Source organism: Oncorhynchus keta, chromosome 18, assembly GCF_023373465.1.
Source record: "Oncorhynchus keta strain PuntledgeMale-10-30-2019 chromosome 18, Oket_V2, whole genome shotgun sequence".
In the NCBI taxonomy this organism is placed as follows: Eukaryota; Metazoa; Chordata; class Actinopteri; order Salmoniformes; family Salmonidae; genus Oncorhynchus; species Oncorhynchus keta.
The window spans coordinates 19,767,532-19,788,797 of record NC_068438.1 but is presented as its reverse complement, the minus strand read 5'-3'; the positions used below and the strand labels follow the sequence as shown (position 1 = coordinate 19,788,797).

Here is a 21,266-nt window from a genome sequence, read left to right as displayed (position 1 = left end):
CAATAACTAGTAATGCTCACCTTTATGGTCATTGTTTTTATAAATTGCTGAGGTATAAATCACTTTTGATGAAGTTTAAGTACAAATATGAAAATGTAAACTCAGCAAAAAAAGATAAATCCTCTCACTGTCAACTGAGTTTATTTTCAGCAAACTTATATTTACACATTTTGTATGAACATAACAAGATTCAACAGACAAACTGAACATGTTCCACAGACATGTGACTAACAGAAATGGAATAATGTGTCCCTGAACAAGGGGGGGGGCGGTCAAAATCAAAAGTAACAGTTAGTATCTGGTGGCCACCAGCTGCATTAAGTGCTGCAGTGCATCTCCTCCTCATGGACTGCAGCACATTTGCCAGTTCTTGCTGTGAGATGTTTCCCCACTCTTCCACCAAGGCACCTGCAAGTTCCCAGGCATTTCTGGGGGGAATGGCCCTAGTCCTCACCCTCCGATCCAACGGGTCCCAGACGTGCTCACATGGGATTGAGATCCGGGCTCTTCACTGGCCATGGCAGAACACTGACATTCCTGTCTTTCAAGAAATCAGCCATACAGCTCATTCTGTGCGTGGTGGCATTGTCACGCTGGAGGGTCATGTCAGGATGAGCCTGCAGGAAGGGTACCATATGAGGGAGGAGGTCTTCCCTGTAACGCATAGCGTTGAGATTGCCTGCAATGACAAGCTCAGTCCGATGATGCTGTGACGCACTGCCCCAGACCATGACGGACCCTCCACCTCGATCCCGCTTCAAGTGTAACGCTCATTCCTTTGATGATAAACACGAATCCGACCATCAGATAAAACTGTGACTTGTCAGTGAAGAGCACTTTTTTCCAGTCCTGACTGGTCCAGCGAAGGTGGGTTTGTGCCCATAGGCGATGTTGTTGCCGGTGATGTCTGGTGAGGACCTGCCTTTTCAACAGGCCTACAAGCCCTCAGTCCAGCCTCTCTCAGCCTATTGCAGACATTCTGAACACTGATGGAGGGATTGTGCGTTCCTGGTGTAACTCGGTCTGTTGTTGTTACCATGCTATACCTATCCCGCAGGTGTGATGTTCGGCTGTACCGATCCTGTACAGGTGTTGTTACACGTGGTCTGCCACTGCGAGGACGATCAGCTGTCCATCCTGTCTCACTGTAGCGCCGTCTTAGGCATTTTATTTATTTATTTTATTTATTAATAGGGCAATTTATTGCCCTGGCCACATCTGCAGTCCTCATGCCTCCTTGCAGCATGCCTAAGGCACATTCACACAGATGAGCAGGGACCCTGGGAATCTTTCTTTTGGTGTTTTTCAGAGTCAGTAGAAAGGCCTCTTTTAGTGTCCTAAGTTTTCATAACCGTGACCTTAATTGCCTACAGTCTGAAAGCTGTTAGTTTCTTAACAACCGTTCCATAGGTGCATGTTCATTAAATGTTTATGGTTCATTGAACAAGCATGGGGAACAGTGTTTAAACCCTTTACAATAAAGATCTGTGAAGTTATTTGGATTTTCACAAATTATCTTTGAAAGACAGGGTCCTTAAAAAGGGACTTTTTGTTGTCGCTGGGTTTATTTCCCATTTCAACAAAAAAAAAATGTTTGAATAAGGCTTGAAATGACTTATGCTTTCTACAAATAGTATATTCTAATTATAAAAACTATAAGATTTCACCTTAACTGTAAAAAACATATTTTCTAACGGTCTCGAGCAAAACGTCTGCCCCCATCGCTGTGAACTTCACAGAGCTCTAGTTTGGCTTCCTGAACTCGCCTTTCATCTCATATTAAAATCATGTCCATATATGACAAAAATGGTTTGAAATCTATTTGTTTAAAATTATTTTTGATTACTGGCTCTAAATCTATCTCAGATCGCTACTGCGACAAACCCCCTCTCTCCTGCTGCACTATGATGTCAGGATTCCAGGCATATGCGTTGTTAGTGGCTTTGATGTAGGGTTCAGCGAGGAGTTTCTGGACAGTCAGAAGACCAAATTAAATACTAGTGACATCCCAGCTTCAAGTGGTGTCAGAATTCACATCCTGCTTCACACAGGCAAAAGAGACCTACTCCTGTGTCGGTGAGAATCAGGGTTCTCTTTCAATGCAAACAATTTTGATCTGTGTGTCCATAGATCTATTTATAAGCAAAACGGTTTTCTTAATTAATTTGATTGCTTGGTTGAACCGATTGATTGAGCGTACCTGAGGCAGTAGAGGTAGAAGCCTGGTCGTCTTCTGGTTGAACCGTCTGTCTGAGAACACGGTCTATCTCCATGACATTCATCCATTGGCTCAGCTCGTTCTTCAGCTCAGCCAATCGCTGCTGAGTAGCGATTTTCTCCCGCGCCAGTCTCTCCATCTCATGCTCGTACTCCTTCTCCTTGCGCTTCAACGTCTGTAAGACACAGAGGGAGAGAAAAGTGCTCAGTACAGTTTGAACACACCCATTTATAAATGGGGCAATCAATTATATTTCAGAGAGAGCCTGCATTCTGCAATTTGATTATAATAAAACTTCGAACTGAAGTTTCACACAAGTTCTTCAATCGAACCAGTAATAGGCTGTCATTGTAAATAAGATTTTGTTCTTCACGGACTTGCTTAGTTAAAAAATAATAATAATAAATATAGGCTGGATTCTATTCCAGGTGTCATTGGTCCTCAATGTGTACATTGAGTTTACCTGGTCATAATTAAAATCATACATAATGTCATAAACCTCCCCATTTGCGTTCATGTAAAGTAAAAGCTGCTATCCAGACGTGTGTTGTTTTAGCAACAGCCGCGGGACCACATGCACAAAACATCTCTTCTAATCCCTTAGTGTATTCGTTATGCTGGTCACTTCCTTGTCTGTGACACAGTACATCACACAACCAACAATAACACCAACACGATTTCCTGACCCCATGGTCTCTACTTCATCTGTCAATGTTAAGACAGCGACAGGGCTATACACACACACACACACTGACCAAGAGATCCTTCTCTCTCCCCCTGGACAGAAACATGTCAAATGTTATATTACTGTCAAAACGACACCGATAGATAATGTTTCTTCAGAAGGTCATTGCTACTTCCACGGTAGGCTGAGCAGGATTCCAGAGGAGCAAAGGACAATCCCCTCTGGGAACACTAACTAGTACTCTGAGTGTAGTACTACTGTTGGACGCAAGCATCAACATCCTCTTAGAGACTGCATGGGTATGCCTCCTTATGTGGGCCCCTCCCATTATCCTCTTTGCTCGCCTTGCTAGTCCCCACAAAATGTTCTTTCTAAACCACATGGACACTCATTTACTACTCTGGAAGCATTAATCAAGACCATTTCATAGGACTGACAGCAGTCTAAAATAAAGTCTTAGGAGAGCCATTTCCATGTCTGTTGCTTCCTTTGACTGGACGAGCAGAAGCAACAGACATTAACCTACACCATGACCGGGCAGGCAGCATGACTGTGAAAGGAAGAACAGACACAGAGAGACCTGGATAGAGGGAAGGAGTACAGACAGAGGGAGGTGCTGGGCAGTGGCTCTCTGACCCAGTTTATCATTTCCTGGTCAGCTGACAAAGGCCTGACAAAACAGGCTGTAGTGGGCGGGGCAGGTCTGTACGGAGGGAGAGCAGCCAGGACAGACACATTATACTGTCAGTCTGCCTGGGAGACAGAAAACAACTAGGAAGAACACCATGATGAAGTCTGCCAGGACAGGAAACCTTTACATTGACTTTATGAGAGACAAAGACATAGAGTTTCATTCCCCCTCCTCCAGTGGGTATTACCCAATCGACTAGCTTCAGAAGACCATGGAATCACGACTAACCAATCAGGACGAAACTAAGAAGACTAGAATCCCGACAAGGCTAACAAGGCTGGACTCATCTGACTCAGAGCCATAAAGCTGTGTGCTCACAGACCTGGACTTCCTGTATCTGTGTATGAGAGACTAGGTACAAATACATTTGTACAATTGCTTTTCAGTATGGAAGTATACCAGTATACCTTCAACCAGGATCAGATAAGATGCTCTGCTGTGCTGTCACTCACACAAACCCCTCACACTGAAACACAACCCAAACCCTATGACCTGTCTAAATCTACATGTGTGAACTGCTCCTTACCTCAGAAGGCAGAAAGGAGGTGTGTGTGTGTGTGTGTGTGTGTGTGTGAATATATAATGAGATGAGACTGTTGTGCAGACCAAAGCTAAAGAAGACCAGAGCTTTCATTCGGTCTTGATTTAAATGTAGAGTTAGAGGGTAGAGTTAAAACGATTAAGACAGCCAGTCTGGTGTTGTTATGGGTTCTATCAGTCCAGTAGAAGGAGTATTGCTGCAGACTCCCCTGACTGGCTGGTGGTGAGTCACCTATGGTCCTAGACAGACCCCAGCCAGTCTGGGTGGTCTTCACCACCAACATAACTATATGAATAATGACAGCACTCTGCTCCAATCAGACCGCCCCCCTCGTTTCGTTGTCACGGCAACAGCTGAAAACCACCATTTGTTTCCATGGCAACATGTCAGGTGATAAGCAGCACATTGTCCCAGTGCGTCAGTTGTACAGTGGTAGAATATTAAAAAGGCATCAGAAACATACATCAGCGACCAAATAAACAATGCTATAACAAGGTATAAAAACAGTTGTAGAACGCAGTCAAAGCCAACGCTGTAACACGGAGACAGTCATATGTGAATGAGAGCGTGGGGGCATGTCTTTTGCAAGCATGCTCATGAACACACGGTGGAATTCTGGGCCTAGTGCTATGACTCATACAGACAGAGAGACAGTGAGCACCCGCGAGAAAGATGCTGTATGTACTACTCACTGCTCTACAAACACCAACACCCACTATGGCCCACTACACAATCTAGTAACTAGCTGCTTCTAGCCATTAATACACCTCCATCTGCTTGCTATACTAGCTGTAGTTGCCATTCGTATGCACTTGGCTGTTCAATACTGTCCTTGGAGAAAGTCAAAACACTCTGCAAGGTAAGCTGTACCACTACCACCTAGAACCGTAGTCGACACAGGCAAGGATATCTGCCCCAGCCCCCCTTCAAGAACAGAGACAAGCTAAGAACAGTGTACCTGAAACAGGCCAAGAACAGCAGATGGATACTACAGAACACATGACAAGAAACCAGAGAAAGCATGACGCACCTCTTCAGCATCAGCCTGTACTGATACACATACTACTACAGTGCATTCGGAAAATATTCAGACCACTTAGACTTTTTCCAAATTTTGTTACGTTACAGCCTTATTCTAAAATGGATGAAATATATGTTTTCACCCCTCAATCTACACACAATACACCATAAAGAAAAAGAAAAAAAAAAACTGGATAAGACATTTCTGAAAGTGTATAATAAAAAATGAAATATCACATTTACATAAGTACTCAGACCCTTTACTCAGTACTCTATTGAAGCACCTTTGGCAGCGATTACAGCCTAGAGTCTGTTTCGATATGACGCTACAAGCTTGGCACACCTTAGTTTCGGGAGTTTCTCCCATTCTTCTCTGCAGATCCTCTCAAGCTCTTGTCTGGTTGGATGGGAAGCGTTGCTGCACAGCTATTGTCAGGTCTCCCCAGAGATGTTTGATCGGGTTCAAGTCCCGGCTCTGGCTGGGCCACTCAAGTACATTGAGACTTGTCCTGAAGTCATTCCTGCGCTGTCTTGGCTGTGTGCTTAGGGTCGTTGTCCTGTTGGAAGGTGAACCATGGCTCTGGAGCAGATTTTAATCAAGTATCTCTGTACTTTGCTCCGTTCATCTTTCCCCTCGATCCGGACTAGTCTCCCAGTCCCTCCCACTGAAAACATTGGTATTGGCCAGGTGATGAGCGGTGTCTGGAGGAAACCAGGCATGCCGTTTGGTATTCAGGCCAAAAAGTTATATCAGACAAGAGCATCTTGTCTCTCGTGGTTAGAGTCCTTTAGGTGTCTTTTGTAAAACTCCAAGCAGGCTGTCATGTGCCTTTTACGTCTGACCTGATTGGTGGAGTGCTGCAGAGATAGTTGTCCTTCTAGAAGGTTCTCCCATCTCCACATAGGAATTCTGGAGCTCTGTCAGAGAGACCATCAGGTTCTTGTTCACCAACCTTACCAAGGCCCTTCTCCCCGGATTGCTCAGTTTGACCGGGGGGCTCTAGGAAGAGTCTTGGTAAACTTCTTCCATTTAAGAATAATGGAGGCCAGTGTGTTCTTGGGGCCCTTCAATGCTGCATAATTATTTTGGTACCCTTCAACAGGACAATGACCCAACACACCTCCAGGCTGTGTAAGGGCTATTTGACCGAGAAAGATCATATGACCTGGCCTCCACAATCAACCAAACTCAAACCAATTGAGATGGTTTGGGATGAGTTGGGCTGCAGATTGAAGGAAAAGCAGCCAACAAGTGCTCAGCATGTGGAAGAGTTGCTTGGGCCAAGAAACACAAGCAAAGGACATTAGACCGGTGGAAATCTGCCCTTTGGTATGAGGAGTCCAAATTTTAGATTTTTGGTTCCAACCGCCGTGTCTTTGAGACACAGAGTAGGTGAATGGATGACCTCTGCATGTGTGTTTGCCACCGTGAAGCATGGAAGAGGTGGTATGATGGTGTGTGGTTGCTTTGCTGGTGACTGTTGGAAACACATTCCAGGTGAAGCTGACTGAGACAATGCCAAGTGTATGCAACGCTATCATCAAGACAGAGGGTGGCAACTTTGAAAAATCTCAAATATATTGTTATTTGTTTGTTTAACCCATTTTTGGTCACTACATGATTCCATGTGTTATTTCATAGTTGTAGAACAATGTAGAAAATAGTCAAAACAAAGAAAAACCCTGGAATGAGTAGGTGTCCAAACTTTTGACTGGTACTGTGTGTGTGAGAGAAGGGGTCTGAATACTTTCCGAAAGCACTAAGTCCCTACCATCCTTAGAAACACTGAAAAAGAGCTCTGCAGCTACGACAAGGGAAGAGGGGGAGAAAGGGAGAGGAGGTTACAATTAGCTTTTGTTTCATTCGCACGTGACAAACATGACTCCCTCCCTTCCCCCAGCCTTTCCTTCGAGGAGTAGTGGGGCCTCATTTAGATCTGTTTTTGTGAAAGAAAGTAGAGCAGGTTTCACTGTGCCGTGTGTGTGTGTGTGTGTGTGTGTGTGTGTGTGTGTGTGTGTGTGTGTGTGTGTGTAAACACAGCTCAGGCGGCATGACATGCAATGCGGGTGCTGAGCACATGGCCCCGCAGAGAGAGGAGACCGAGGGGGAGGGAGAGTAGCGGGGGAGGAGGGAGCAGCCAGGCTGTACTCACTGAATCACTTTTGCAGCACAGTGGAGACAGATTGCGCTAGGCTAGCCTAAGCTAGATAGCGTGAGCAGCAGGCAGCCAACCACATTGCAGACAAACTACTCCTTCAGTGCTTGGTAATTAGCCTGGGGGACAACGGTCTTTTCACTAGCGTTTGTTGTGATCATCAGTAACCGTAAACCTGTGTGTTTGTCTTCTCTCTAGATCCCAAGTTGGAATAGAAAACTTCAAGTGGCTCTAGGCAAAAACAACAAAGGAGTCACTTTTTAGTGGAAAATACCTACTTTCGGGTGTGTGTGCGCAAGCGCTGTGTGCGTGCATCAGTGTTCAAACTGGGTGGTAAGTGGCCTAATTTGAGAGTTCTTGCCATGTAATGAGTTATACAGTCGTAGTGTTCCAGACCTTGCTGCAGTGTTGTCAGTCACTATGAGGAAGAGTTGCTGAGGACGAAAGGACACTATCAAAATCCTTATCAATCTTTGCTAGAATGAGAGCACCATGAACAATACAAACATTACAGACAGCAACTGTGCCCTCTTCTCACCTCCTCAGCGGTTGGCAGGGGATGGAGTGGTAATTACCAGCTGTGAGGAACTGAACTGGAAACACACTTCTCTAACATCCGTTATATACAACCTGTGAGTCAAAATGTACTTTATACAGACAGAGCTGGAGGAAATGACACAACATGTACGATTGCTGTGACAGCTTGGGTAAAGGAACAGTACCTATTCGTAAAACTGAAAAGAGCAGAACAATTCTGTTGCTCTTGAAAATTGATGGCTCAGACCTGACCAAGATGTGGTTTCAACACTGCAATAACAATGCTTCAAACAGAAGATACTGAATGCTCAATCCCAAATGGCCCTCTATTCCCTATATAGTGCACGAATAGAATATGCCATTTAGAAGACACTTTTATCCAAAGTGACTTAGTCATGTGTGCATACATTTTCGTATGGGTGACCCCAGGGGGAAATCGAACCCGCGACCCTTGGCGTTGCAAGCACCTTGCTACCAACTGAGCCACATAGGACTACCAGGGAATACTTTTGACCAGGTCCCATAGTAGCTCTGGTCAAAAGTAGTGTACTATATAGGGAATAAGGTGTCATTTGGGACACACACCTAAGTCTGCCTTGAGTACCTGCCTACATTACCTCAACAAGTAGCCTCATTGGAGACTAAATCAACACCAACAAAGAATTTCCAAAGTGCCCCGAGTTCATTCCCAGGCTCCTCCAGGTCCTAGTAAATAGCATTAATGTTCAGCCAGGGTTAACTCCCCTCTGTGTTAAATCACTTACAGAAGGAATAGGAGCTGACCAAGGAACACACAAACCTCAATGAGGACAGACCAGTGGAAGTAATAGTTCACTATTCCAGCTTGGGTCAAAGCTCACACCCTCACAGGGGAGGGGGGGGGCTGAGCCAAAAACACAATCCCCAAAACACACTGTCTGACCGTCCCAATAATATGTGATGGGATCTGGTGCTGCTTTAAAAGGACGTGTCTTTCAGAATCAGAAATGACCAACTAGGTGACCCACTTCAGTATTATAGACTTCTTTTGATGACGTAAATCCTTACAAATAAAACACTAACACTTCAAATCCTGTGATTTCCTCTAAATAGAACAGTTATTTCTCCTTTAGACTGAATGAATTAGAAAAATGTCAACTGAAATCGTTGAGTCAAAGAATTGGATTTTAACTAGGTTAAAATCTCTGCCTGTGACAAACTCAAAACATGAGCTACTCTTAAAAACATATTTGCTAAATCAATGACTTTGTATTACATTTATATGATTTGTAGCAGACATGAGCAGCTTCTCCACCACATGGAAAAGCACATTTGCCCTCCAACACACAGCTCTTCTGCATCCCAAACAGGTTCCGTCAAGAGTCGTTCTGCCGCCAGTGAAATCTAATAGGCTGGTTAAAACGAGCCTGGTGTTTACGCGTGTCCCCTCTCTCCCTTTTCACCCTCCCTCTTTCCCTTCAGTTAGTGGCTAAGCCTCCCTCCCAGGCAGTTCCAGGAGAGGAGCTAGCTAGCTCTAGCACTGAGCTACGGCTGTAGCTGTGGGCGGGGTGAAGAGGAGGGCCCATCACGGGGTGACATCATATAGCTCTGGCTAGCCATGTGCTCTCTGCTCATGTGGCCCTGTGAGCAGAGTGAGGCAGGATGGAGGGAGGGATGAAAGAAGAGGGAGGAGCCCCAGTGCTGAGCACGTTAGCGTTTAAGAGTCCCAGCCATGGCGCAGCAGAGCGTACAAAGCCGCTCTCTCTCCCACACACACACACGACAGCAGCAATTAGGTCAGATAGAGAAACACATCCCACGTTAGACAGTCGTAAAAACTAAATATATAGCGTAACACATAGGACAACAAACTACTGTAGGATAAAGTATTGAGAAAAACATCAAACCAAGAAGCATACGGAAGTAATGCTTGCAAGTAGCAGAATCTTTGAAACATTACACACCAGTGTTGGTTTAGATACCACAAGAATCCCACTAACACGTGATGCAGGCAGGCAGCGTTATATTCAAGTTCCTCGTTCGGTTTGGTCTCACTAGCTTACTCACTCTCAGTCACTTCTATGAAAGGAGGAAGAAATTAAACAGAAGTGTGACTTGACTTCTCAGCAGAGTGGCTGTTGGCGAGAAGTAGCCTCACAGTGACACTAACCTCAGTGCAAAACAAGAGACATGCTCTGATAAGACACCCGGCCTGAAGATAAGAGTCTGTATTCATAAAGTGTATCCTAGTAGGAGTGCTGATCTAGGATCAAGTCCCTTCTGGCTAAAATAAGTCATTCATTATGATCCAAAAGGCTAAACTGATCCTAGATCAGAACTCCTACCCAGGAGGCCATGTTGTTCAACAAAAGGTGACAGACACACAGGGCTGCCAGCATCACTGCCCAAAGATGAATCAAATGAAAAGTAATCCTTTGCCCAAATCCTCTTATTCAACCTCTCTGGTCTGGTCCTCATTGGTCACATTAGCAGACTATACTACTGCTATGCTGCCCCTAGCCTAAATAACAAAAAAGGTTGAAGAGAGGGGATCAGGAAGGAGCATGCGGGGAGAGAGGCACGTGCAGTCTGGAATCGTGTCTGTCCTGCACCGTACTGTCCATGTCTGAACGACAGCGATCACACGCTGCACTTTTAAACACCCATCCATCTCCTTTTCTTCTCACCCCTCCCTTGCTCTCCCCCAACCCACCACTATTGGAGCTCAACCAATAACAATTAGGGAAGAGAACTGCGTGACTCAGCACGACTTCTACAACTCAACTGTTACCAAGAAGAGAGGCCCGCAATAGGCTAGTGTGTGTACTCAGCTCGTCTATCAGGAAACCCTGGTCTCAGTCTGACGTCCATAGATATGAGTACTGAGAAGGAGCCACTTACAGTAAACGGACGAATAAAGGGAAGACCAGAGAATGTGGGTGTGTTGTAGCACTGGAAACATGAAGCAACTACACACATTCTGGCCTGTGTCACATACTTATAACTTCAAAGGTAATTCAAACATTTTAACCAGTATTTCGGTCCAGCAAACATGCAATATTTAAGCTGGAAATAAACTCAATCTCCCCCATCCAAAAAAACAAATTCTGACTTCCCTCTTCACTAAATAAACTCACGCTAAATTCCTACGGCTAAAAATGGAGACTGCCCTGCAGTGCAAATACATCGAGTGGAAAATGTCTGTAGTTGTTTGTTTCCCGGCCGGTACATGTGCTTTAAATACACCCTAAATCCAGCTTGGCTGTCGAGAAGGGGTGGGGGTGCTGGGTCCGTCTGCTAGTCGAGCACGACACACTAGAGAGGGAGGCAGTGGGAGGAGGGAGATTGGGTGACATGAGATCTGTGGACCCACACTGCCCTAGTTTCCCGCGCTCCTAACCCTGCCTCCCAGGGAGTAAAACCCCACCGCTGTCACACACAGGATCAGATTCTCACCAGCAGAGGATAGGTGTACGTGTGTGTGTGTGTGTGTGTGTGTGTGTGTGTGTGTACGTGTGTGTGTGTGTGTACAGTACCAGTCAAAAGTTTGGACACACCTACTCATATGTTTTTCTTTATTTTTACTTTATTCTAAAATTGTAGAATAATAGTGAAGACATCAAAAGTATGAAAATCACACACATGGAATCACGTAGTAACCAACAAAAAAAGTGTAAATCCAAATAAACTCAACAAAAAAAGAAAAAACATCCTCTGTCAACTGCATTTCATTTTCAGCAAACTTAACATGTGTAAATATTTGTATGAACATAATATTCAACAATGGAAACAAACTGAACAAGTTCCACAGACAAGTTCCGCCCTGTGCAACTGAGTCCTGGACTTCGAGGGTAGGAAACAACATCTCTCCACCCCATTGGTGGAGAAGGGTACCTACTCAGCCCTCTCCTGTACTCCCTGTTCACCCATGACCGCGTTGGCCATGCACACCTCAAACTCAATTATCAAGTTAGCAGACGATGCTACAGTAGTAGGCTTGATTACCAACAACGACGAGAAGGCCTCCAGGGGAGGAGGTGAGGGCCCTCGTAGTGTTGGTGTCAGGAAAATAACCTCACACTCAACATCAACAAAACAAAGGAGATGATAGTGGACTTCAGGAAACAGCAGAGGGTACACCCCCCCATCCACATCGACGGGACACATCACGGACAAACTGAAATGGTCCTCCACACAGACAGCGTGGTGAAGGCGGCGCAACAGCGCCTCAACAACCTCAGGAAGCTAGAGAAATTTGGCTTAACACTTAAAACCCTCAAACTTTTACAGATGCACAATTGAGAGCATCCTGTCGGGCTGTATCACCGCCTGGTATCGCAACAGTTCCGCCCACAACCGTAAGGCTCTCCAGAGGGTAGTGAGGTCTGCACAAAGCATCACCGGGGGCAAACTACCTGCCCTCCAGGACACCAACACCACCCGATGTCACAGGAATGCCAAAAAGATAAATCAAGGACAACAACCACCCGAGGCACTGCATGTTCACCCCGCTATCATCCAGAAGGCGAGGTCAGTACAGGTGCATCAAAGATGGGACAGAGAGACTGAAAAACAGCTTCTATCTCAAGGCCATCAGACTGGTAAACAGCCATCACTAACATTGAGTGGCTGCTGCCAATATAGACTCTAGTCACTTTAAACAATGACACTTTATATAATATTTACATACCCATCTCATATGTATATACTGTACTCTATACCACCTACTGCATCTTGCCTACGCCGCACAGCCATCACTCATCCATATTCATTCCTTTACACTTGTGTGTATAAGGTAGTTGTTGTGGAATTGTTAGATATTACTGCACTGTCAGAACTAGAAGCACAAGCATTTCGCTAAGCTCGCATCTGCTAACCGCGTGTATGTGACCATACACACGTGGGGGCGTAAAAATCAAAAGTAACAGTCAGTATCTGGTGTGGCCACCAGCTGCATTAATTACTGCAGTGCATCTCCTCCTCATGGACTGCAGCACATTTGCCAGTTCTTGCTGTTAGATGTTACCCCACTCTTCCAACAAGGCAACTGCAAGTTCCCAGACATTTCTGGGGAGACTGGCCCTAGTCCTCACCCTCCGATCCAACAGGTCCCAGACGTGCTCAATGTGATTGAGATCCGGGCTCTTTGCTGGCCATGGCAGAACGCTGACATTCCTGTCTTGCAGGAAATCACGCACAAAACGAGCTGTATGGCTTGTGGCATTGTCATGCTGGAGGGTCATGTCAGGATGAACCTGCAGGAAGGATAACACGAGGGAGGAGGATGTCTTCCCTGTAATGCACAGCGTTGAGATTGCCTGCAATGACAACAAGCTCAGCCCGATGATGCTGTGACACACCGCCCCAGACCATAACGGATCCTCCACCTCGATCCCGCTCCAGAGTACAGGCCTCGGTGTAACGCTTGCTCCTTCGACGATAAAACGCGTACCCGACCATCACCCCTGGTGAGACAAAAACGCGACTCGTCAGAGAAGAGCACTTTTTGCCAGTCCTGTCTGGTCCAGCGACAGTGGGTTTGTGCCCATAGGCGACATTGTTGCTGGTGATGTCTGGTGAGGACCTTCCTTACAACAGGCTTACAAGCCCTCAGTCCATCCTCTCTCAGCCTACTGCGGACAGTCTGAGCACTGATGGAGAGATTGTGCTTTCCTGGTGTAAGTCGGGCAGCTGTTGTTGCCATCCTGTACCTGTCCCGCAGGTGTGTTGTTCAGATGTACCGATCCTGTGCAGGTGTTGTTACACGTGGTCTGCCACTGTGAGGATGATCAGCTGTTCATCCGGTCTCCCTGTAGTGCTGTCTTAGGCGTCTCACAGTACGGACATTGCAATTTATTGCCCTGGCCACATCTGCAGTCCTCATGCCTCCTTGCAGCATGCCTAAGGCACATTCATGCAAATGAAAGAGCAGGGACCCTGGGCATCTTTCTTTTGGTGTTTTTCAGTCAGTAGAAAGGCCTCTTTAGTGTCCTAATTTTTCATAACTGTGACCTTCATTGTCTACCATCTGTAAGCTGTTAGTGTCTTAACGACCGTTCCACAGGTGCATGTTCATTAATTAAGCACGTGAAACAGTGTTTAAACCCTTTACAATGAAGATCTGTAAAGTTATTTGGATTTTTACGAATTATCTTTGAAAGACAGGGTCCTGGAAAAAAAATGAAATTTCTTTTTTTGCTGTGTTAATATTTTATATTTGAGATTCTTCAATGTAGACACCCTTTACCTTGATGAAAGCTTTGCACACTCTTGGCATTCTCTCAACCAGCTTCATGAGGTAGTCATCTGGCATGCATTTAAATTAAAACAGGTGTGCCTTGTTAATTTGTGGAATTTCTATGCTTCTTAATGCATTTGAGCCAATCAAGGTAGGGGTGGTATACAGAAGATGGTATTTTACCAAATAGGGCCAAGTCCATTTATGGCAGGAACAACTCAAATAAGCAAAGACGAACGACAGTCCACCATTACTTTAAGACATGAAGGTCAGTCAGTGCGGAAAATTAAGAACTTTGAACGTTTCTTCAAGTGCAGTCACAAAACCCATCAAGCGCTTTCCACAACAGGAAAGGAAGACCCAGAGTTACCTCTGCTGCAGAGGATAAGTTCATTAGAGTTACCAAATTCAGATTGTGGCATTTATTTGTGCTGCAGAGTTCAAGTAACAGACACATCTCAACATCAATTGTTCAGAGGAGACTGCATGAATCAGGCCTTCAATGTCAAATTGCTACAAAGAAACCACTACTGAAGGACACCAATAATAAGAAGAGACTTGCTTGGACCAAGAAACACGAGCAAAGGACATTTAGACCGATGGAAATCTGTCCTTTGGTCTGACGAGTACAAATGAGATTTTTCGGTTCCAACCGCTGTGTCTTTGTGAGACGCGGAGCAGGTGAATGGATGTTCAAGACCTTTATACACCAGTCCCCTGCTCGCACATAGCTTTCGATATGCTACCTGCCTGTATCACACATCATTGAACCACTTAGTCATTCCTTTTCAACCACAAAAGTCTATTAAAAAGGTTTTAATCACATAAAAATAATCTAAATAAAAAGTGTATATAAAAAAATGAGCTTTAATACTTTTTGAAAAGGGGGTTTAATGAACTCTTGGTACATTTGGAGACTCTGGTCTGCCTAAACCCCAGGCAGAAGTGCATATCCAAACAGTTTAGCCTTCTGCTAGAGACTAGAAACTCCCTTTCCTCCCCAGGCCTCACCTGGACTAACCTGACCAGACCTAATGACATTGCCAAGAACACCAAGGACCTAAGGATATACAAAGCAGCTCCAATCGCCTACTGGCACTAAAACAAATAAGAATTGTTATCATCTTAGTTCATCTGAAATGAATTGCCGTTTATAACAATTTTGTCCCAGACAGTTTTCCCACACAAGCCGCCACCTGTAGGAGTGGTGGATCAGGCATACAGTAGTTCACACACAATCAGCAGGAGACAAAGGGTTAGGCAATCTTCACTTTACAATGAAGAAGCAACAGAAACGTTCAATGCTCAGATGGTTCCTAGCAACACCACCAGACAGTGAACCAAGGGTCAGCAACAGGGACAAAACCGTCCCTGTTGGCAGGGGGGGGGGTTAATTTGTGTAAAAAGTTTGTACCTGAAAAAGAAAAATGACATAAAAGTAGGTTACAAATATCACTAGGAATTCTGCTAAAAATGGGTTTAATTTAGTAAATCTGTTCAAGTATTCACACACATAAAAAAAGGCACATTACATGACCAACAGTATGTGGACAACGGCTTGTCGAATATCTCATTCCAAAATCAAGGACATTAAATATATCTTTATCAAGGTTAAGTTAATAATTATGCTTTGGATGATGTATTACACCACCCAGACACATCAAATATGCAGTCGTCCTTTTGAACTGAGCTGCAGGACAGGATAACAAAAATATACAGAATAACATGTACAAAAGGCACTGAAGTAATACTGTAAAAATACCTGGCCTAAATGCAAAGCCAACAACCGATCAATGAGCAATGCCTCATGGTATGTGTATGCTTGGCATACACATACCACACTGGATTTGCTTATCAAGAAGACAGTGAATGTTCCTGAGTAGCCAAGTTACAGTTGCTTCCAGGGGCAGTTTGAAACTCAGTAGTGAGTGTTGCAACCGAGGACAAGCGATTTTTACATGTAAATGAGACAACGGTCCCGTTCTGTGAGCTTGTGTAATCTACCACTTCGGGGCTGAGCCGTTGTTGCTCCTAGGCGTTTCCATGTCACAGTAACAGCACTTACAGTTGACCGGGGCAGCTCTAGCAGGGCAGAAATTTGACAAATTGACTTGTTGGAAAGGTGGCATCCTATGACGGTGCCACGTTGAAAGTCACTGAGCTCTTCAGTTCAGCCATTCTACTGCCAATGTTTGTCTATGGAGAGTGCATGGCTGTGTGCTCTATTTTATACACCTGTCAGGAATGGGTGTGGCTGAAATAGTCGAAACCACTAATCATTGCACTCTACTTTCTTCAAACAAAGCCTACGAGATACGACACAAAAATGACAGGGAAACAAGTAACATTAGAAAACTGGAAAATCCACACATTCAAACGGTGAAAACGCAGAGTGAAAATCCACACTTAATTCAACAGCGAACTCAATTCCATCGTAGTCCTTTGCTCAACCATGCAGTTATTTTAGCTTGCTTACCTGTATATATCGGAGGGCGCTCCTCAGGACACTGAGGTTAGAGGTCTTCTTCTCATCTGCATTGGGGATGTTTTTCTTCAGGGTATCAAAGCACTCCTTCAGGTGAGCCCGTCTGCGTAAGGGATGGAGGGATGAAAGAAGGGTAGAGAGAGAAGTCTTAGTGAGAGGGAGGATGAGGTCTGATTTCACACATTCAGCTTCTTTAAAGAAACAAATGTTGCAAACCAATTTCCCATTTAGGGCTAATAAATAATTACTACTAACATGAGACATACTGAACAGGTTTCTGTTCTCGTGGTAAAACGTCTGTGTTAAAGGATACAGGAAGGGGTAAGGCAACAACTCCTCTGCTTGGTCCTGTTTTTGGCCATTATAACCCTACTACTACTACAGTACAATCAGAATATTGAAAGCCATTAAAAAGTTCAAGATATGACCAATTATTGTCTTACAAATGCCATATCTATAGATTAGACATTAGTGAATAAATGGGAGTATATTTTTTTTCTTAGAACAGGACAGAGAAGTAAGCAAGCAAGTCGGTTGAAAAAAGACGTGGGCAATAATAGTGTACACCTAATCTCACCATAACCTTAAACTGCCCTGTGCAAAGAGCTCAATCCACTGTTTAATAAAAGGTGACCATGGGAGAGAGATGCACCCACCTGTTTTTCTCAAGCTTGTTATGTACTTCTCTTGTCCCTGCCCTGTAAAAGCACAGATCGGAGCACATTATAAGATTGGGTGTCCAGAATGGGCAAGACGACGAGACTCACTGAACAAGAATCAAATCAACCAACAAATATAAAAGTACTCCATCATCTCTGTTACTTTACTTTAACAATATACTGTATAATATGCACAGGCAGCTAATTGGATCTGATTACCGCTCAATTGACCAATCAGGACACTCATTATAGAGTACATAATCCAAGAGTTATTTCTTCCAAAAATCCTTCAGTGTCGTGACTTTTCATAGTCTGTGATTTCTGATACCGTTTTTACCTTACCACTCAACATGTGACTTACAATCACATCTACACACACTCTTTGCTACAAAATAGTCCCCCCCTCCAAAAAAAAGGAAAACTAAAAATGCAAAAAGAGAAAAAAAAAAAAACTTCTAACCAAAGTGCAAACCATCTCTCCTATAAATAGCAAAATTGTCCACTTACCCTCCAGGCCTCTTCTTTCCGTCCAGGTCAGGGGGGCTGCCTCGGCCCCCAAAAGGGCTGGTCTGGGCCCCACGGGGTGTCTGGGGGGGCCCTGGCTGGGGAAGTAAGGCATGCAGCTGGGGGGCTGAGACGATGGAGCCAAGGTAGGGCTGCACCAGCTGGGGCGACTGCTGCTGCAGCAGTTTATGGTTGCCAGATTGGGGGGAAACCATCTGCGGAAGGTGATGGTGGTGGCGATTCTGCTTGTGGTTGCCAGATTGGGTCAAAGGCAAGTGGTGGGAGTGGTCTGTCATCACCTGAGGAGAGAGAGCCAAAAGTGCACCCTGTCCCTGGTGGTCGTGCCCTGGGGAGTGAGGGTCCCTCCTGGGGGAGGCCAGGTAGGGTGCTGCCCCGGCCTGGGGTGACAGGGTGGTGGAGGAGGGGGTTGGGACAGTGGGAGGCAGACCTGTGTGGTTGGAGGTCATCATGGGGATAGGGATGACAGTAATGGGCATAGGGGGGGGTTGCAGTGGGGGCGGGACAGGGGCGGGGCAGCGTTCCGAATGGGGGCAGGGCTCTTCTGCTCGGGTCACATGGTTCATCTGGATGGGGGAGTAGGAAGTGACATCATTGCGCCTGTGGGTGTGGTCAGACAGCTGGAGGCGAAGCTTCTCCCTCAGCTCATTCTCCTCTGTGGGGAGAGAAAGAAGGCATGGTTACAGGCTAGAGCACGTTAGCAACCGTAAGAGCCAAGAATGTTACCAGCATTTCATTCAATTTATCAATAAATATTTTGATTGTACTAGCTTCGTCAACAAAGGAACATCTGAAAAGTGCAAAAACATTTCTCCATACGCCACCTTGACCACCTAAAAAAAGGAAACTCCTCCATCGCTCTGGGACTGCAGTTAGGTTAGCTCTGGTAACGTAGACTTCACCACCCACTGGGTTGACAGCAATGACCTCTAACCTCTGCCATGATCAGAGAACATCGTTTTCAAATAGGTCAAGCAGCATAGGTTAGGTACCAGCAGAAACATGTCTGACAACCTTTCCAGGGTCATTTGACTAATCTCCATCTAGTGAGTTTGACAGCCAGGCTCACTCCCAATGAATACTACAGCCAATAAACAACAGGGGAGGAGAACTAGGGTAGCTGGAAGGAAGCAGTCTGCCATCCATTCACCTAGCTAGCACACTATGTTTACAGCTTATGTTGCATGTTCTGAATTTAAATATGATGCCAGACACTTCAATAGGGCTTTTACAATGCTGACATACATTCATACCAGACCTGCAGCCAGACCTCATCCTGCCTCCTGGACCTCTGCCAGCTTATAAGAGCCGTATAATGCAGCCGCAATGCCTTGCCAGCCAGAACCTTGAGACCAGTTAGAAGAATTGACATATTAAAGCAGCTCATCTTTGAGGGAATCCTGTGGGCCCTGGTCAAATGTAGTGCACTATATAGTGAATAGGTGCCATTTCCGAGGCAGCCAAAGTCCTCTATTTATACAACGTTGCTCTTGTTGGCACTGGCTGGCTACAAGGCAAAACTCAAATTCTGTTTATTCTTTTTATGAGTGGATTTACACACTTACAGGTCTGCAGTATGACAGGAGGACTGACAGTGTATGTATGGTAAAAGCTGGGCTGAGCTCAGTGCGAGACATTTCTTTTTTAAGAGGAAGTGGAATATATTCCAAGGTCAGTGTGTTCAAGTAAAAGCAGGTTTTATGCCTCTTGCCCCATCCAGGTCATACTGGCATGTAAAAAGGGATATGTTCTATTGGGACATTGCAAGCTTCTGTAATTCCCCAAACTAATCTTCTTACTGGGGACCCATATGCAACAACTGTAATATGTGTAGGCCTAAATACTGTAATGAAGTACTTGTAACTTTGAGCTGAAGCAGAATAGTTTTTTCTGAGAAACGTCCATGTGTGATATCTCCACATCTACTGAGAGCTGCAGAACGCGGTTGGAAACACATCAGAAAATGTATTGTGGCAGCAAATCAATTAGACAAAGCTTTTATTCAGCCCTCTAACTCAATGTTGGGACTGAAAACTGAACAAACACATTGTGTTGATGTTAGTGCAGTACTGAGATTGAAGACATTGAACAATTGAAGCGTAAAACGCTCCGTGAACTTATTTAGGAAGCAACTTGTTTGTTGGAACGTTTCAGTACTGATGCTCTTAACATTAGGTCCACGTGCGGTCCTTGAGAATGAGCTCCAATTGCGTTTTCCTAGCTCCTTCAACACATTCTCGTCTTAAGAGTGGGGGAGAAAAGACGACAACCTGGACATGCCAGAGAGACAAAGGAAGAGAGGGGAGGGGGGGGGTTGAATCCCTGAGTTCTAGCAACAACCTTACCTCTTCATCCAATCGGATTGGAGAATCACCAACAGCATGCGTTTCAATGTGTAGGTACTATGGGGGCGGGGGAAGGGGGTTGTCCAGTTGCTATGGTAACAGTGGTGTTAGAACGCGTCAGACACAAGAGCTTTACAGCCACCCTTTACATCGATAAGAGGTTGAGCAGATCCGAGCTAAACATGGACATTACAGCGCAGTAGCTACACAATGTTCCCTTTCCTTAGACCACCATATCCAATTCAGTGGGAGACTTGATTCAATTGGGTTGTTCAGAGAAACTTCTCAGAAGCGTGGGATAAATTGAGGACATACAACAGTGTGTGGATTGGGCCCAAGCTGTGGTAATTTACCTGATTACAGGGAGGGTGAAGCTGCATGTAGTCGAAGATATCGACAAAAGCGAAAAGTCTCAAAGAATAAATAACAGTGTGTGTGTCTGTCATAATAATGCTACCTGGCTGTGCATCTTCCAAAAGAGGCCAAGGCACACACGGAACATGATTTTGCAGTTAACACAGACATTGGTCATATTTTGCTCAGAGCCAGGCAATAGGAAGAAGCAACAGCTCTACTCTCCCCAGCACAGCAGAGGCCAGATCGTCACGGTGACATTGAAAGCCTCCTCGGTCTTAGATATGAAGAGTTGATGATGTTCTACATACTGCCTACTAAGATTAAACAGAGCGGCTCAAACTGAAACTACATTTGTTGGCCTTTTATAACACTAGTACATTTTTGATCAGAAGAGGTCTTTGTATGTTTGTTCCTTATCTAGAAAGAAACAATTTGCCTTCATACTGACCTGAACTAGATCTACTTAAGTTAGTAAAAATGTAAATGTACAAGACCCGGGGTTGTATTCATTAGTGCACACTGTAGCACTGTCATCAGTGTAAACACAGTCATCAGTGTTTAACCTCTACCTCAGGCCTATCTGGTACACTCAATAGTGACAAAGTGCAGTCAGAGTTCAAAGTTCAGCAGCCCTGAGAAGATTCAGTCCATTAAGTGCTCTTCTCCCACATTCAAGAACAACCCATAAAAACCCAGGAGGCCTGGATTAGTTAGGCCAAACCCCAGAAGGACTGAATTGGTTAGGCCAAACCCCAGAAGGACTGAATTGGTTAGGCCAAACCCCAGAAGGACTGAATTGGTTAGGCCAAACCCCAGAAGGACTGAATTGGTTA

General features: G+C 45.0%; 1 protein-coding gene across 3 annotated transcripts in view; it reads right to left on the bottom strand.

The window, feature by feature from the left end:
• The window catches only part of LOC118372747 (max-binding protein MNT-like), a 28,591-nt gene that overhangs the window by 3,657 nt on the left and 3,668 nt on the right, over positions 1-21,266 (bottom strand). For all 3 annotated transcript variants that reach the window (XM_035758733.2, XM_035758735.2, XM_035758736.2), the window contains exons 2-5: positions 17,717-18,386; positions 17,207-17,248; positions 16,542-16,653; positions 2,201-2,393 (exon numbers count right to left, since the gene is read on the bottom strand). In XM_035758733.2, coding sequence (XP_035614626.1) covers positions 2,201-2,393; positions 16,542-16,653; positions 17,207-17,248; positions 17,717-18,386 — 1,017 coding nt within the window. The remainder of the gene's footprint in view (positions 1-2,200; positions 2,394-16,541; positions 16,654-17,206; positions 17,249-17,716; positions 18,387-21,266) is intronic.